The sequence below is a fragment of the Mustela nivalis genome (genome assembly GCF_964662115.1).
Source record: "Mustela nivalis genome assembly, chromosome: 15".
Lineage (NCBI taxonomy): Eukaryota > Metazoa > Chordata > Mammalia > Carnivora > Mustelidae > Mustela > Mustela nivalis.
The window spans coordinates 21,094,050-21,108,677 of NC_139034.1; the positions used below are offsets into that span (position 1 = coordinate 21,094,050).

Here is a 14,628-nt window from a genome sequence, read left to right on the forward strand (position 1 = left end):
CCACTGAACAAAATATTTTATTTGGAACTTGCCACAGTCTTCAAGCATTTTGTGGAAGCTGCCCCCAAAAAAAAGTACAAATTTTTTACCTTCTATTATTCTTTTTGTTTAACTAGCTTTTACTTACCACTGGCATTTGTTCATAAACACAGCAGACAATCTATCTACAACAAAACAAATATGAAAATATTAACAATATTTTATCACTTTTAATTCAACTTACAAAACATATATATATATATATATATATATATATATATATATATATATATATATATATATATATATATATATCGTTGCTTCTGTACCTGGAGAATTTCCATGGATTTTTTCCATTTTATCTTCCAGAGAAACAATTTGCTTTTCTAATTGATCATTCAGTTCAAGTTGTGTCTCATAACGAACTTTCCATTCACCACCTGATGGGAAAATGGGGTTAAATCAAGATCATCTTGTCACCTCTCATTTATCTACAACATTAATCAGCTCGTTTAAATCTCCTTTAAAACAACATTAATCAGCCCAATCCTACTGTACTTTACTTTGTTAGCAATGTAGATGAACAAGAGTGAACTCATTTTTAAGTTTGCATTTCTCTGTTAGATAGGATCTTTGAGATTGCAGACAGTAAATTCACAGCGGATTACCACACAGTCAGACCTCACTAGGACTATTGTGATTCCTGGTTTTCTCAGGCCCTAGTTCCTTTGTCTGTTAGTTCCTCACATACCCTTATAAGGAATTCCATTAAAGGGACTATCAGGAACGTGTTTCTTTCTTTGGAACTTGAAATATCCATACATAACAGCTTAAATAGTTCTAGCTTCCATCCAAAGTCATGTCCACTTTTTTTTTCCTTTGCAAACAAATTCTTAAGTCCTTTTAACAACTACCACTTACATGTTTGCTATGTAAAAAGTACACAATCACATATATAATCACATATATTAACTAACTAATCCTCATTTGAAAAAACTTTGTTACCTATTCTACAGATGAGGAAACTGATGAAGTTCTAGAACCTAGGTGAGGTTCGGTGGGCTGAGGTCCGGAGCCGATGACCAAGAAAGAATTCTTGAGACATCTTTGGTGCAAAATGGTGGTTTATTAAAGCACGGGGACAGGACCCGTGGGCAGGAAGAGCTGCTGCCCCGGGTTGTGAGGGTAGGCATGTTTTATACCTTGCGGTTGCGGGAGGTGGTGAAGGGATGGGAGGTTTCAACAGAGTTTTCACATGTTAAGGAGGGCCTACAAGGTGCTGGGGGGGAGGCCTTACCCTTATGGCCTGATCAATGTCGTTAGGTCAGGCATTAACATCAAGATAATTGGGAGATTCCTGGTGGGGTGTTATGATCCTGCTGTCATTTACATTCCCTTCTACCTCAGTCTCCTCCAGTTTATGGTGGGAGGGAGACATTAGGGCTTCAGGAACCGAGAGTTATTTGCCTCTGGAAATTAGTGCTATTGCTAAGGTAACCTCCCTGTTTAGGTCTCTAGGACATCTGTAGAGCAAGGGAGATTCCTGTTCTGCAAGATTGCGATCTCTGCAAGTTAACTATTTATTGTTTTATGGCAGTCAGGGGTGCCTGAGGAATGCCACACATATTATGGAGGGGAGCGGGTGAAGAGGAGGTGCAAGGCGCCAGCTTCTGCTCTGTCCTCAGCCAGCTTCCTGCTCCCTCATTACTCTTAATTGCTATGCTAATACATGCAGCTGCCTATTCAGGCATCTTCTCTTATCCTTAAGCAGGTTTCTTTCACAAAGCCGCTTGGATTATTAAGGCCAAAACAGTTTTCTAATTGCTAGAGGAGGGGAGAATGCAGTCTAGAATTAAAACATCTTTGGTCAGCTTCAAGGCGCAAAGCCAATTTTTTTTTTAAATCTTGAAAATCATGGTTTATAGAGAGAAAAAAGGTGGCTTGCTTCTAAACTTTAAATGCTCGGGGCACCTGGATGGCTCAGTGGGTTAAAGCCTCTGCCTTCGGCTCAGGTCATGATCCCAGGGTCCTGGGATCGAGCCCGCAACAGGCTCTCTGCTTTCAGCAGGGAGCCTGCCTCCTCCTCTCTCTCTACCTGCCTCTCTGCCTGCTTTTGATCTCGGTCTGTCAAACTTAAAAAAAAAGAAATGCTCTTTCCTTATATGAGACAATTTCTGCTCCATTATAGTTGACAGAGGAATCTAGGTAAAAAGAGTATTAGCACATACCACTGGCCTCAACCTCCTCAGCCCGGCCACATGTCTCCCTTAAACCCCTCACCTCTAGCAAATATAGTGTTCCAAAAACAGAAGCAGGAACACCCTTCCAAACTGAAGTTGAAAGTCATTAATCCAAACGCTTTAGGAACAAGAAGGAAAGAGAAGCCTGAAAGATAACACTGAGTCCAAACAGATGCAATTATCTATATAACTGGCTAGCGAGTCTCTTTGTAATTGGACCCCTTTTTCCCACCATGGGAATGGGGGCTTCAGAGCAAAATCAGAAGCTACCCAAAAATTTCAGAATGTAATTTATTTTTAGCACACCCGACAATAGTCTAGAAATGTTTGCCTCCACTTTAAAATATTATTGATCTATGGGGCGCCTGGGTGGCTCAGTGGGTTAAGCCTTTGGCGCAGGTCATGATCCCAGGGTTCTGGCTGGGATCGAGCCATACACTGGGCTCTCTGCTCAGCGGAGAGCCTGCTTCCTCCTCTCTCTCTCTCTGCCTGCCTCTCTGCCTACTTGTGATCTCTACTGCCAAATAAATAAATAAAATCTCTAAAATTTAAAAAATAAAATAAAATATTATTGATCTAGAGATCCTCAAATATAAGCCTAGTAGTTAACCATCATGTATTAATATTAATAAGTGCCAGGTCCTGGTGGTAATGATGTCAATATTCACCTTCCCCAATATGATGAACTGACCTCAAATGTACGTACACACTCAAACGTGTAACTCCTTCAGTATATACAGACTGCTCCTGATTATAGGGCATAAGGACAAAGAGAAAGCATATGGACTGCTGAATTACAAGAGAAAAATTTAAAATAGTAGTGCCTATAAAAAGGGAAAAAATAGACTTATGCTGCTGTGGGGTCACAGGGTGACTTTCATTGGCCCTTGTGGTGCTTTCGCCTTTGTGGGCCTCTTCCTCTATAAAAAAAAATATTGAAAATTCTACTTTACTACTATGTTGGTATAAAGACAAATATACTCCAGACTGAATCATATTCATTTTTTCTTCTGATGTGAAAATAAAATATCTCTTTGGCCTCTAAAAGTATCACACAAATCACATCAACTTCCTACTTACCAAGTATTTCCTTTTTCTAAAAAAAAAGACCACACTGATTATTTCTTTCCCTACCACATCTTGTTCTATGATAACCCAAGTACCAAAAATATTAAGATATATCATTTTTGTATAATTCTTTATTGGTCTTTAAAATGCAATAATGTTTAAATTATATTTTTAATATGGAATAAGAGTGGCAGTTAAAAATAGCAAGTTTTTTTTTTTTTTAATACACTTGGTACTAAGGGCACGTAAGAGACATCTGGAACAGCCAAATAAGAGATGTGATGCTACCTTTGAGACAGCCACAATACACTTGATGCCAAAAAAGATGATACCTGACCTTCAGCATAATAGCAGCCAACCTATAAAGGCCAACAATAAACGTAAAAACAAGCCATTATTTAAAATACAGACTATGAGGATAAAAATTTAACAGAAACATTAGTGTCCCTTGGTGGAAAAAATATCCTGAGCAATACTTCCATGAACCATTGCTCCTTCAGTCATTCTAAAAAACAAACAAAAATATAAGCCCCAATTTTTAAAAAAGATTCATTTTGAGAGAGAGAGAGAGAGAGAGAGAGAGAGAGCGCGCGAGCGCGCACATGCCTGGGAGTGGGGTAAGGGGAGGGGCAGAGGGAGAAAATCTCCAGCAGACTCCCGACTGAGCATGGAGCCTCATCCCAGCTGGATCTCTCAACCTTGAGGTAATGACCTGAGCCAAAATCAAGAATATGAAGCTTAACTGACTGAGCCACCCAGGTGCCCAAAACAAGCACCAATTTTTAAAGAAAAATCAAATTGCTTTGCATTATCAAAGAAGGATCTTGGCTAGGATCAGTGCAATGAAAAGCAAAATCAAACCAAAATTTGAAACTATGAGGATAAATTGTAGAAATTTGATTCATGGCCAGTTTTATGAATTGACCTTGGAAGAGGAAGTTCATAAAGTAAGAGAAAATTAAATTATGGGGTGCGTGGGTGGCTCAGTCAGTTAAAGATCTGCTGCCTTCAGTTCAGGTCATGATTCCAGGGTCCTGGGATCAATCCCCTCATTGTTGGGTTCCCTGCTCAACACAGGAGTCTACTTCTCCCTTTCCTCAACCCCTCCCCCTGCTTCTGTGCTTGCTCTCTAATAATTAAATAAAATCTCTTAAAAAATTTTAAACTAAACTAAGTAAATAAATAAATAAACTAAAAAAACCAAAAACATTTAAAAATAAAAAAAATTAAACTAGGTAGAGTTCTACCTTTTAGATACGGATTTTTATTTATTTATTTATTTAGTCTAAGAGAGATAGCAGTGTTAACAAAAACAAAGCCCCACCAAGCAACAATGTCAAATAATACATTTTTAAGTATTAAAAACAACACAGTGGAATTGGTCGAAACTTGACTCTGCATAGACTTTAATAATTCAGTCATGTTTAATTGTGCTGATCGCTGTATTTATAAGGATAACAGTGATGAAGTTATGTTAATTTGCAAAGACTTTGTAAAATAAGAAAATATTAACAAGGAAAGGAAAAGGCCTAATATGTGGCATTGTACTGGGTATTAAGAATACAAAAATAAGACAGACACAGTCCTACAGTCAATCAGCGTAGGACAGATGGTGGTGGGGGAAGACATACGGCCAGAACATTTGAGAAAACTTGGTTAAGTGGATGCTATGGAAAACACAAAAGGACATCCAGTCTGGAAGGTGGCAGAAGACACTGAGAGACAGGGAGGTCAAGATTGAAGAGGCTCAGGAAATGCTCTTGGGAGAAATGACATTTGTTCCAAGCCAGAAGAGGTGAGAAAGGATTTTGAAACAGCAAGAGCAACACGAACAAATGAAAAAAACTCCTGTGGCAAAGGTGTCCCCAACAAAATTTTCAGATTTCATGAGGAAAAATACCCCCAAAGTAGGACTAGTTGAGTCATGTCTCTACCACTTATTAGCTTATTTTGTGATCTTGAGGAAGTTACCTTTTCTGTGCCTCAATATCTCATCTCTAAAATAAGGATAATTGAAGTTCCTATATTATAGGATATTGGGAGCAGTCATTAAAATATGTAAAATACTTAGAATAGAGCAGGGCACACAGCAAATTCTATAAAAGTTAGTTGATATTGTCATTATTTTCAACTTCTCCTTCTTCTTCTTCCTCTTTCTCTTCCCCTTCCTCCTCCTCCTCTTCCTGTTCTTCTTTTTCTTCTCTTCCTCCTCCTTCTCCTCCTCCTTCTTCATCACATCATCGTCATCAACACCAGCAGAAATTTAATGCAAAATTGTTCTCCAAAAGGGTAGCACTATATTGTTAGCAGTAATGTATGAAGTTACAATTTCACTTAAAACAAACAAACAAACAAACAAACTTTACTTCTTCAATAGCAACAAATTGTTTCAAGTTTCTTTGAAGAAGGAACAAACTGGATAACTTCCATATGCATAAACTGTCTCTGTTCTACTCATATTTATCTACTGGGAACTTTGTATTTTCTAATCAAATTGCAGAGGATATAGATGTAGTAAAAATATGGACCTTTTGTCCACCATGTTGACTACTAATATATTTACCATATATATTAGGGAATATATATTCCCTAATATAGGGAATATTCTCACACTTCTCACACCACTTTTTTTTTTTTTAATTTAAGGGAAGGTATTTGTCAAAATGAAACATATTTTCCTCAATGATCTATTGTCTTAAACTAAGAAAGGTCAACTTTAGCCATAAAAGGATAGATACTCATCAATATTTTCTTGTAATTAAAAAAATATTTAATCCTGTAATGCATCTGGAAGGTTTTAGAATTAAGGAAGCAGTGATGATCTAAAGGGATTTTTCTCTAAATGTTATACCAATTTTCCAAACAGAACTTATTGAATAATTCATCCCTTTTCCTTTAGCTCCTTTAAAGGTCTATGTGATGACACAAATTCCAATAAAACATTATTGATAATTGGCTCTTTGGCTCTAATTCTCCGCTCAGAAGCCTCTTCTCAAACTTGGGCAGGCAGGCCAAAGTTCTTATTTCGTGATGGTGGGAGAAAGGACCACATAGCAATTACAAAGTTGTTGTGGACTGAATGTTTGTGTCCCCCTAAAATTCCTGTGTTGAAGACCTAACCCCCATGTGACTTTATTTGGAGATGGAACCTATGAGGAAGTGCTAAATGTTAAATGAGGTCAAAATGGCTGGTACCCTTATAAGAGAAAGAGATACCAGAATCTGCTGTCTCTGCCATGTAAGAAAACAATGAGAAGGTGGCCATCTGCAAGACAGGAACTGGGCCCTCACTGGGATCCAAATTGGCTTGATCTTAGACTTCCTAGCCTCTAGAACTATGAGGAAATAAATTTCTGTTGTTTAAGTCACCCAGTTTATGGTATATTGTTATGGCAACCAGAGCAGACTAAAATAAGGATCATTTGGTACTTTCCTATTTCAATGTATGGTTCAGATTTTGTTTGTGATAATCTATTTCCCACAGGTCTCATAAATGAAAATAGTTTTCTCCTTTTTTTCAGAGGTAATTGGAAGATGATTGAAAAGATGGGAGTTTTTAAAAATTAACAATAGCTTGACCCTGAATTTCACAGCACTACGATATGGTTTTAACAAACCAGAATCTCTTTCTCTTCTATCTGCTACTGGCTGAGTTGTGATCACTTCCCTCCTCCTCCCAAACTCATATGCTAAAGTCCTAACCCCAAAGACTCAGAATGTGATCCTAATTAGGGATAGGGCCTTTAAAAGAGGTAATTAAGGAAAAAAATACTACTAATAAAAAATAAAAGAGGTAATTAAGGTAAAACGAATCATATGGATAGCCATAATCCAGGATAACTGGTTTTAGGAGAAGAGATTAGAACAGACATACAGAAGGAAGACCATGAGAAGACACAGGATGATGGCCATCTACGGACCAAGGAGTAAGGACATAAAAGAAACCAACCTTGCCAACATCTTGATCTTGGACTCAGCAAGGCATGTGCTATGGCTACAAACTTTCCCAATTTCATTTTATTCCTGGGTTTTTTTCTAGTGTAAAATCTCTTATATTAAAAAAAGGTGAGAATTCTGGTTAAACTGTTATTACTGCCTTATAGTAACAGTCTTCTGCTGTCCTTCATATAAGTTCTGAGTAATTTTTTATCAAGGATATTATGAGATATTTTATAGTTTGGGCTGAAATAGGGAGCATAATCATTTAAAAACCCTATTTATGAACTGATTTGTTTTTTTTAAGATTTTATTTATTTATTTGACAGAGAGAAATTACAAGTACACTGAGAGGCAGGCAGAGAGAGAGAGAGAGAAGGAAGCAGGCTCCCTGCTGAGCAGAGAGCCCGATGCGGGACTCGATCCCAGGACCCTGAGATCATGACCTGAGCCGAAGGCAGCAGCTTAACCCACTGAGCCACCCAGGCGCCCTATGAACTGATTTTTGCTGGTGCATTTTTTTTTTCCCCCTTAAATAAGCATTTCTTCCATTACTGCATTCAACCACTTCTTAATTCTTTACTAATACAGTTTTTCAACTGATCTCTGGAAAATTCTGGATATCAAATTATAAAAGCTAAAAATTATAATAATTTTATCTCTTCCTATTTAAAATCTACAACTCTTATGTCTGTTCATATTTTATTGCTTGACCGAAACTTTCAAAAATATTAAATTTTAATGGTGGCAGTTGACATCTCTGTGTTTTTTTTGGGGGGGGGTTGTTTTTTTTTCCCCAGGAATAGGAATGCCTCTAATGCTTCTAATGTTTCATCACCAGTTTAAGATAAATAGCAGTGTTCTTCTGTTAAAAAAAAAAAAAAAAAAAAAAGGAACATAAATTGAATTTTAGCAAAACATTTTTTAGCATTTACTGAGAGGAATTAGAAAACTACTTGATTTGTGAATATATTAGTTAATAGCCAAACTGGCTTGTGGATAGAAACCAGCCTATAAATATTCGAAAGAGATCAAATAACAGGTCTTAGATTTAGATGTAAATTTTTGTGTTGTCAGTATACAGCTGGGATTTAGTAGCATATGATCAGAGGAGATCACCTAAGTAGTGGGTGCATGAGTTCATGAAAGAACAAAACTATCATGCCTGTGCTGAGCAAATCCAGCCCATTTTTAACCCTAGATGAACAAATGTTCCAGAGCCTCCATAAATCAAGTTTCTCTTCTCTAGATGAAAAAATACTGAGAAACAAACAAGCATAAGCGGTGGAACAAGAAGAGGCTAAGAGTGTGGGCTTTCATGCCAGAATGTCTAGATTCAAATGCAGATCACTCACTTCTGTAGCCTTGAGAGAGATACGTTAAGTCTCAGCCTTTTCATCTATAAAATGGGGTAATAATAAGTTTCAATTTTTAAAATACACTTAGAGCTCTACATAAATGCTGATTTTTCTCACTTTTTTGAAAAAACCACCTGAACATCCTTTCTTGTTCTTTGTCTTTTCACTGAGCTTTAAGATGAACTTCAGATTTAATCAAAACATAAACCACTTTTGTGCTCACCTCAGCAGCATATATACTAAAATATAAACCACTTTTTCTGCATATAGTTTCCTATGAACCATAAAGGGCTTTGAGAGGCCACTATAGAAAGGTGAAGCCCTTGAAGTTTATTTACCATTTAGCCTAAAAATTAATAGTTATAAGCCAGATAGACTAAAGAAGTATAAGCAGGTCAGAATGGAAACAGTAACCACTCTTGAAGAGTTCTGCTGCACATAGAGCAGTAAAAGATGACAGTAGAAGAGGAAATGTGGGGCCAAAGAAGCTTTGTCATTTGTTTTTTCAAAATAAATTCAGCCCATCTGTATGCTTTTGGAAAAGATCCAATGGAGCAGGGAAACAGCACAAAGAGAGAGAACAAACACTTGGAGTAATGTGCTTAGTAGGCAGAGTAGTTAGGATCTGTCACACAAGTGGAGGAGTTCTTAGATAAGAACATGCAGAAGAACGGGAGGGAAGGAAGAGGATGTGCAAAGATACAGGCAGGTGGGTAGCTTTCTTGGTAGAAACATGTGGAAATCTTCTGATTGTTTCTCTTTTCTCTTTGAAAGTAAGCTCATTAGCTGATAAGGAGATGGGGAGGGGGTGATGGAGATCTGGAGACAGTGGTAAGTATGAAAGAATCATCTATACAAGTGTACCCAGAGTGGCCCCTTGTGCACTATTTCTTTTATAATATTAAAAGTAATAAATTGGGCACCTGGGTGGCTCAGTTGGTTAAGCGTCTGCCTTCAGCTCAGATCATGATCCCAGGGTCCTGAGATTAAGCCCCACATCCAGCTCCCTGTTCAGCAGGAAGTCTGCTTCTTCCTCTCCCTCTGCTGCTCTCCCTGCTTGTGATCTCTCTCTCAAATCAAGTCTTAAAAAAAGTAAAAATTTTATTTTATTATTATTATTTTTTAAAGATTTTATTTATTTGACAGAGAGACACTGAGAGAGAACATGAGAGGGGGAAGGTCAGAGGGAGAAGCAGACTCCTTGCTGAGCAGGGAGCCTGATGCGGAACTCGATCCCGGAATTCTGGGATCATGACCTGAGCCAAAAGCAGTCCTTAACCAACTGAGCCACCCAGGTGCCCTAAAAAGTTTATTTTAGAACATGTTTAATATAGCCCTATTGGCTTCAGGATCAATACAAACTAATTAGCATCATACCAAAGACTATTCTTCATTTGTCTTCTTCATAAACCTTAATCTCATCTCCTGTCATATTTTCAGGACAGTCTCTATTCCATTTTTATCAATTACATAACAGTTCTCCTCAAATGGCATTATGTTTAATGCCCCTGTGACAGACTGTATTTTCCAAAGACGACTGAAATAATATATCCCATCTCCTATATTCTTCTGTACTGTCAACTTGATAAGTAGAGTTTCCTTCTACAGCCCCTTGAATCTGTGACTGTTTTGACCAATAGAATACAGTGGAATCGATATTGTACTGGTTCTGGGAGTAGCCCTTAACTGGACTGGCAGTTTCTATCACTTGTGCCTTTTGAAATGCTTGCTGTTGGGATACATTTTCTTGGAACCCAGGCACCATTTGTGAGAAGCAAAAGCTACAAGAGCCAGGAGTAGGTATCTCTGATAGGCAGTACCCTGCCAGACTCCCAGCCAACAGCCAGTAACAAATGCTGGCTATGTGAGTAAGTCATTTGGGAATGTTCATCCCAATTCAACCTTCAGATAACTGTGCTCCAGACATCTGACTGTAATCACATGAGACCCCAGTTACTAACTTCTCAGGTGAACCCAGTCAATCCACAAAATTGTGAGATAATTTGCTAAATCAAGCTCCAAAGTTATTAGGTGGTTTGCTCTGCAGCAATAGATAACTAGAACTGGTCAATGCTGATGTGGTAGAGAGCAGTTGTCATAGCAATAGTGGTACTGGTAGATAGCTGATTTAGGAAGAAATGATATGCTATATAATCTTAGCAAGTGACTTAAATTCCTAAAATCCATATTTCTATCAATGGGGATAATAATAACTTCACCTGACATAGTTCCTGGCTTTATTTAAAGAAGGGGTATATATTTCTGGCCACTTCAGCTTAGAGTTTAGCTTTGGCCCATGGAAGAAACAACTTACTTGTCCATCATTTTACCTTTTCTTTTTATACGCACGTAGCAGTTCCTCCCCGTAAGATTTACTGATAATACCATTTGTTGGGCTTACATTTTACTAATGGGCATGGTTATTGAATTGCAAGCGTATCTGTGAGTGTGACCTGCATTGCTGTGCATGTGACCTGTTTTGTCTGTAACTGGATAGATGAGAAAATTCCAGCTAGTCTTGCCAATGCAACTCTTTGGTAAGTGCACTCACAGTCTCCCGGCAAAAGCCAGTTATATATATCCCAGATATACATGTGGAGACATAGGAAGCTACTTCAGCCTTAGGACAAAGTAGTGTTCTCCAATCAAGCTTAAAAGAGCATTGGGTACTTAAGAAAAATAGCATTTTATTTATCATATGATTACTAACTGTGTTTGTTCATGGCTTCCCCAACAGAAAAGTATAAATGGATTTAAGAACCAAAGTCCCAGGGGTACTCCGGTGCCTCAGTTGATTAAGCCTCTGCCTCTATAGCTCAGGTCATGAGGCCAGGGTCCTGGGATCGAGCCCCACATCAGACTTCCTGCTCAGTGGGGAGCCTGCTTCTCCCTCTCCTCCCCACTCATGCTCTCTTTGCTATCTCTGTCTTTCTCTCTCTCTCTCTCTCAAATAAATAAAATCTTAAAATAAAACAAAACTCTACCACCTTAACCTAAAAAACTCCTTTAGCATTCAGTTCAAACCCTGCCTCCTCTGGAAAGGCTGCCTTTTTGTCTTCATCCAAGTTGTGTTAGGTTTCCTTAACTAAGTTTCCATTTCTCCTTACATCTCTTCTAATATTTACATTTTGTTTGATACTTTCTCCCTATAGTCAATGAACCTCTTCAAAATAGGGAAAGGTCTTCCATTCAAAGTGTTGACACATGGCAGGGTCTCGATATTTGTAGAATGAATTAATATCTTACATACATTATAAATTTTAAGTTTATATGGATATGTGGGTATGCGGGTGTGTGTGTGTGTGTGTGCCCAACACTCACCACACACCCTACCCTTATCATTCTTCTAAAGCAAATAGCCAAAACCTAGCTAAAGATTTTCAAGTTATAGCCAAATCCAGAAGTTAAGATACAAGGGATATTACTTGCGTTAAATGGAAAACTTGTGGCATTTTATTATTTACCAAAAACAATAATGTATTGGTGTCATGTAATAAAGGTTTTACTAACTGTTGAATGAACATTTTGAATTTAAGTAGATGAATAATTATGCCTTAACAGGTTTGATACTGAAATATTAGTTTTAAAAGTCTCTATAATAAATTATTATTAATGCTGCCAAAAAGCAGTACTGAAACCTTGGTGCTATTATTTCCTATGTATTTAATGCACTGTAAATATCTTGGCAAAATAAACAATAATTATATAAGAGCCACATATAAAAATATTTACTTATATACCTTCATCATCAGTATGGAGTTTGGCTTCCAGTTCCGCTATCTTGTGTCTTATTTCAAGCATTGATAGTTGCACTATATCCCTATTATTAAAAATATATTATTATGATCTAATTATAATGTATAAATAATAACATATAATAACACACCACTACTTTAGGAACAATTTATTATGAAACATCACTTATTGAAGGCATGGTTGAGGATCCGAAATCAGGCAAATGGAGACTTCTGATTACCAAGGTCCATACAGACCCGAATATGCACTAAAGCTCAGAAGCCCCCTGGTGACCTTTAGAAACCCTTTACTCTTAACTTAAATATGATCCCAAGAAGTTGTTATCTGGTTTCTCAAGGCCTAAAAAATTAACTAGGATAAGAGAATGGAATAGCTAGGGCAACAGGTAACTGAAAACCTGAAACAAATAGTAAAAGAGGAACTAATAAAAAAATAAATAAAATATAAAAAAATATATAAATATAAATAAAAATTTAAAAATTAAAAAAACCCAGTAATTAAAAAAAAAACCCACATACACACAAATAGCATTCCAGAAATTATCTATTTAGGACATCAGTAAAATAGCACATTAATTATCAAAATATGGCAGAATCATTTATGCACTATGTACTTTTGATTGCCTATTATGTCAAGGCATTGTGATAAATGCTGAAAATACTACAGTGAGTACATGAACTGAACAATGACACTAACAGTGGCTAACATCCATCGAGTGCTTATTATAAACTGATGTTAAGTGCTTTACACACTTTTCATTCAATCCTGGCAACAACCACATGGGGCATAATGATTTGCACACCAATCTTAGTTGAGTGAACTGAAGCTTAGTGGTTCATTAACTAGCCCAAGATCATGTAGTTACTCAGTGGTAAGAGCTGCAATTTAAATTTATGCAGGATTCCTCTAAAGTGCTTGCTTTTATACTCTACTGACTCAGGGAACATTCCCAGAATGTAAGCATTCTCAGAATGCTTACCGCTCAATATTAGGCCAAGAAATAACCAAGCAATTAAACAAGTGTTGTTAGAGCTACAACAGAGGAAAGCACAGGAAGCTTTAGGGGCACAGAGGTGACTATAAATCTCATGGGGCCTGCTGGTGAGACTGTGGGTATCAAAAAAAAACCCACTTAAAATGTCTCAAAGATTTAATAAAAACTATGATATGGAGTATTTTTTAAAAGTACACAGGAGGAGCATTATTTTTACAAAATGTCACCGTTTCATAATTTCTCCTCAAGGGATATTAAGACAAGCATAACTAAACAAAACCTTTGTTTTGAAAAAAGCTCAGAAAAGCTGAATTTAGCGGAACATGAAAATCAAAGACATATTTCAGCATTACAGTATATGCACACCATACACTCCATCTGACTTGATGCTAAAGACAGAAGATCCTACCTCAGAATCTGCCTATTTTTATTTTATTTTATTGCCAAGCAGTCAAAGAGGCAAATGAATCTTTCCTACAAAACAGTTTCTACAAGTCGCCGGACTGCCGGGGTATTAATCACATTGCTGGCGTCCCATCGACCTCAGTGGCTCCAGCTTTCAACAGCAGGGCACACACAGGGGCATCTCCTCAGGAGGCCCTCCAACTCACTTCAAATGGATTTCTTCCAGTAACTCCATTATAAGGCGGTAGGTGCTCACACCGTCGAAGTTATCGCCTCTCCCTTCCTCCATACTGTGGGATCAGAAACGCCCCTATGCCCTTCGCCTTTTACAGCTAAGACCACAAGACCTGAAGGGACATCCAGAAGCTGGGAGGGCGGGTATTGTCAGGAGCTGCGGTCGCGGTGTACTCACAGTCGCCGGCTCCCCGGCGCCTCGCAGTGACGTCACAGGGCATCGCCCCGGGGGCGGAGGATGGCTTACAGACCTAGTGCGGGAATGGGACAGTTTCCGCCGCCACCGAGTGTAGCTAAAACGGAAAAAGGTCTCATTGTCCTGGAAAGACGGTGTCAGAAAAGCGCCTCTCAAGGCCCAAAAGCTGGGGCCCCATTCCTTTTTCCAGGTGGAAGGAGGATGTTTACCAGCTGCATGGCTGACTGTAAGGGAGTAGGGACTGTTGGCCTTGGTGCTTTTTTTTTTTTTTTTTTTAAAAACACTGACCCAGGCCTGATGTTTACTCATATCCCTTGTTAGGGAAATGCGGAATCCAAGAATGACAGTGCCTTTCTTCAAGTTTACTGCATACTACAGGCTCTGGTTCGGAGTGCCTGAGGAGCAGACTTTGAGAAGGCAGGGCCTGAACTCTGAGTTGCCAGTACAGATTATTCTTTGTTT

General features: G+C 38.1%; 1 protein-coding gene across 7 annotated transcripts in view; it reads right to left on the bottom strand.

Moving 5' to 3' along the window:
* Positions 1–14,383, bottom strand: part of CCDC169 (coiled-coil domain containing 169) — a 56,500-nt gene extending 42,117 nt beyond the window's left edge. For 5 of the 7 annotated variants that reach the window (XR_014303143.1, XR_014303144.1, XR_014303145.1 and 2 more), the window contains exons 1-4: positions 13,943–14,382; positions 12,322–12,401; positions 309–419; positions 128–164 (exon numbers count right to left, since the gene is read on the bottom strand). Coding sequence is in view for 4 of the 7 variants with exons in the window: in XM_082700473.1 (XP_082556599.1) it covers positions 128–164; positions 309–419; positions 12,322–12,401; positions 13,943–14,025 (311 nt within the window). In the remaining 3 variants the exon portion in view is untranslated. Of the gene's footprint in view, positions 1–127; positions 165–308; positions 420–12,321; positions 12,402–13,942 lie in introns of all 7 variants that reach the window. The other 2 variants (XM_082700472.1, XM_082700474.1) reach the window with 2 other exon arrangements.
* Between the last annotated feature and the right edge of the window lie 245 nt (positions 14,384–14,628).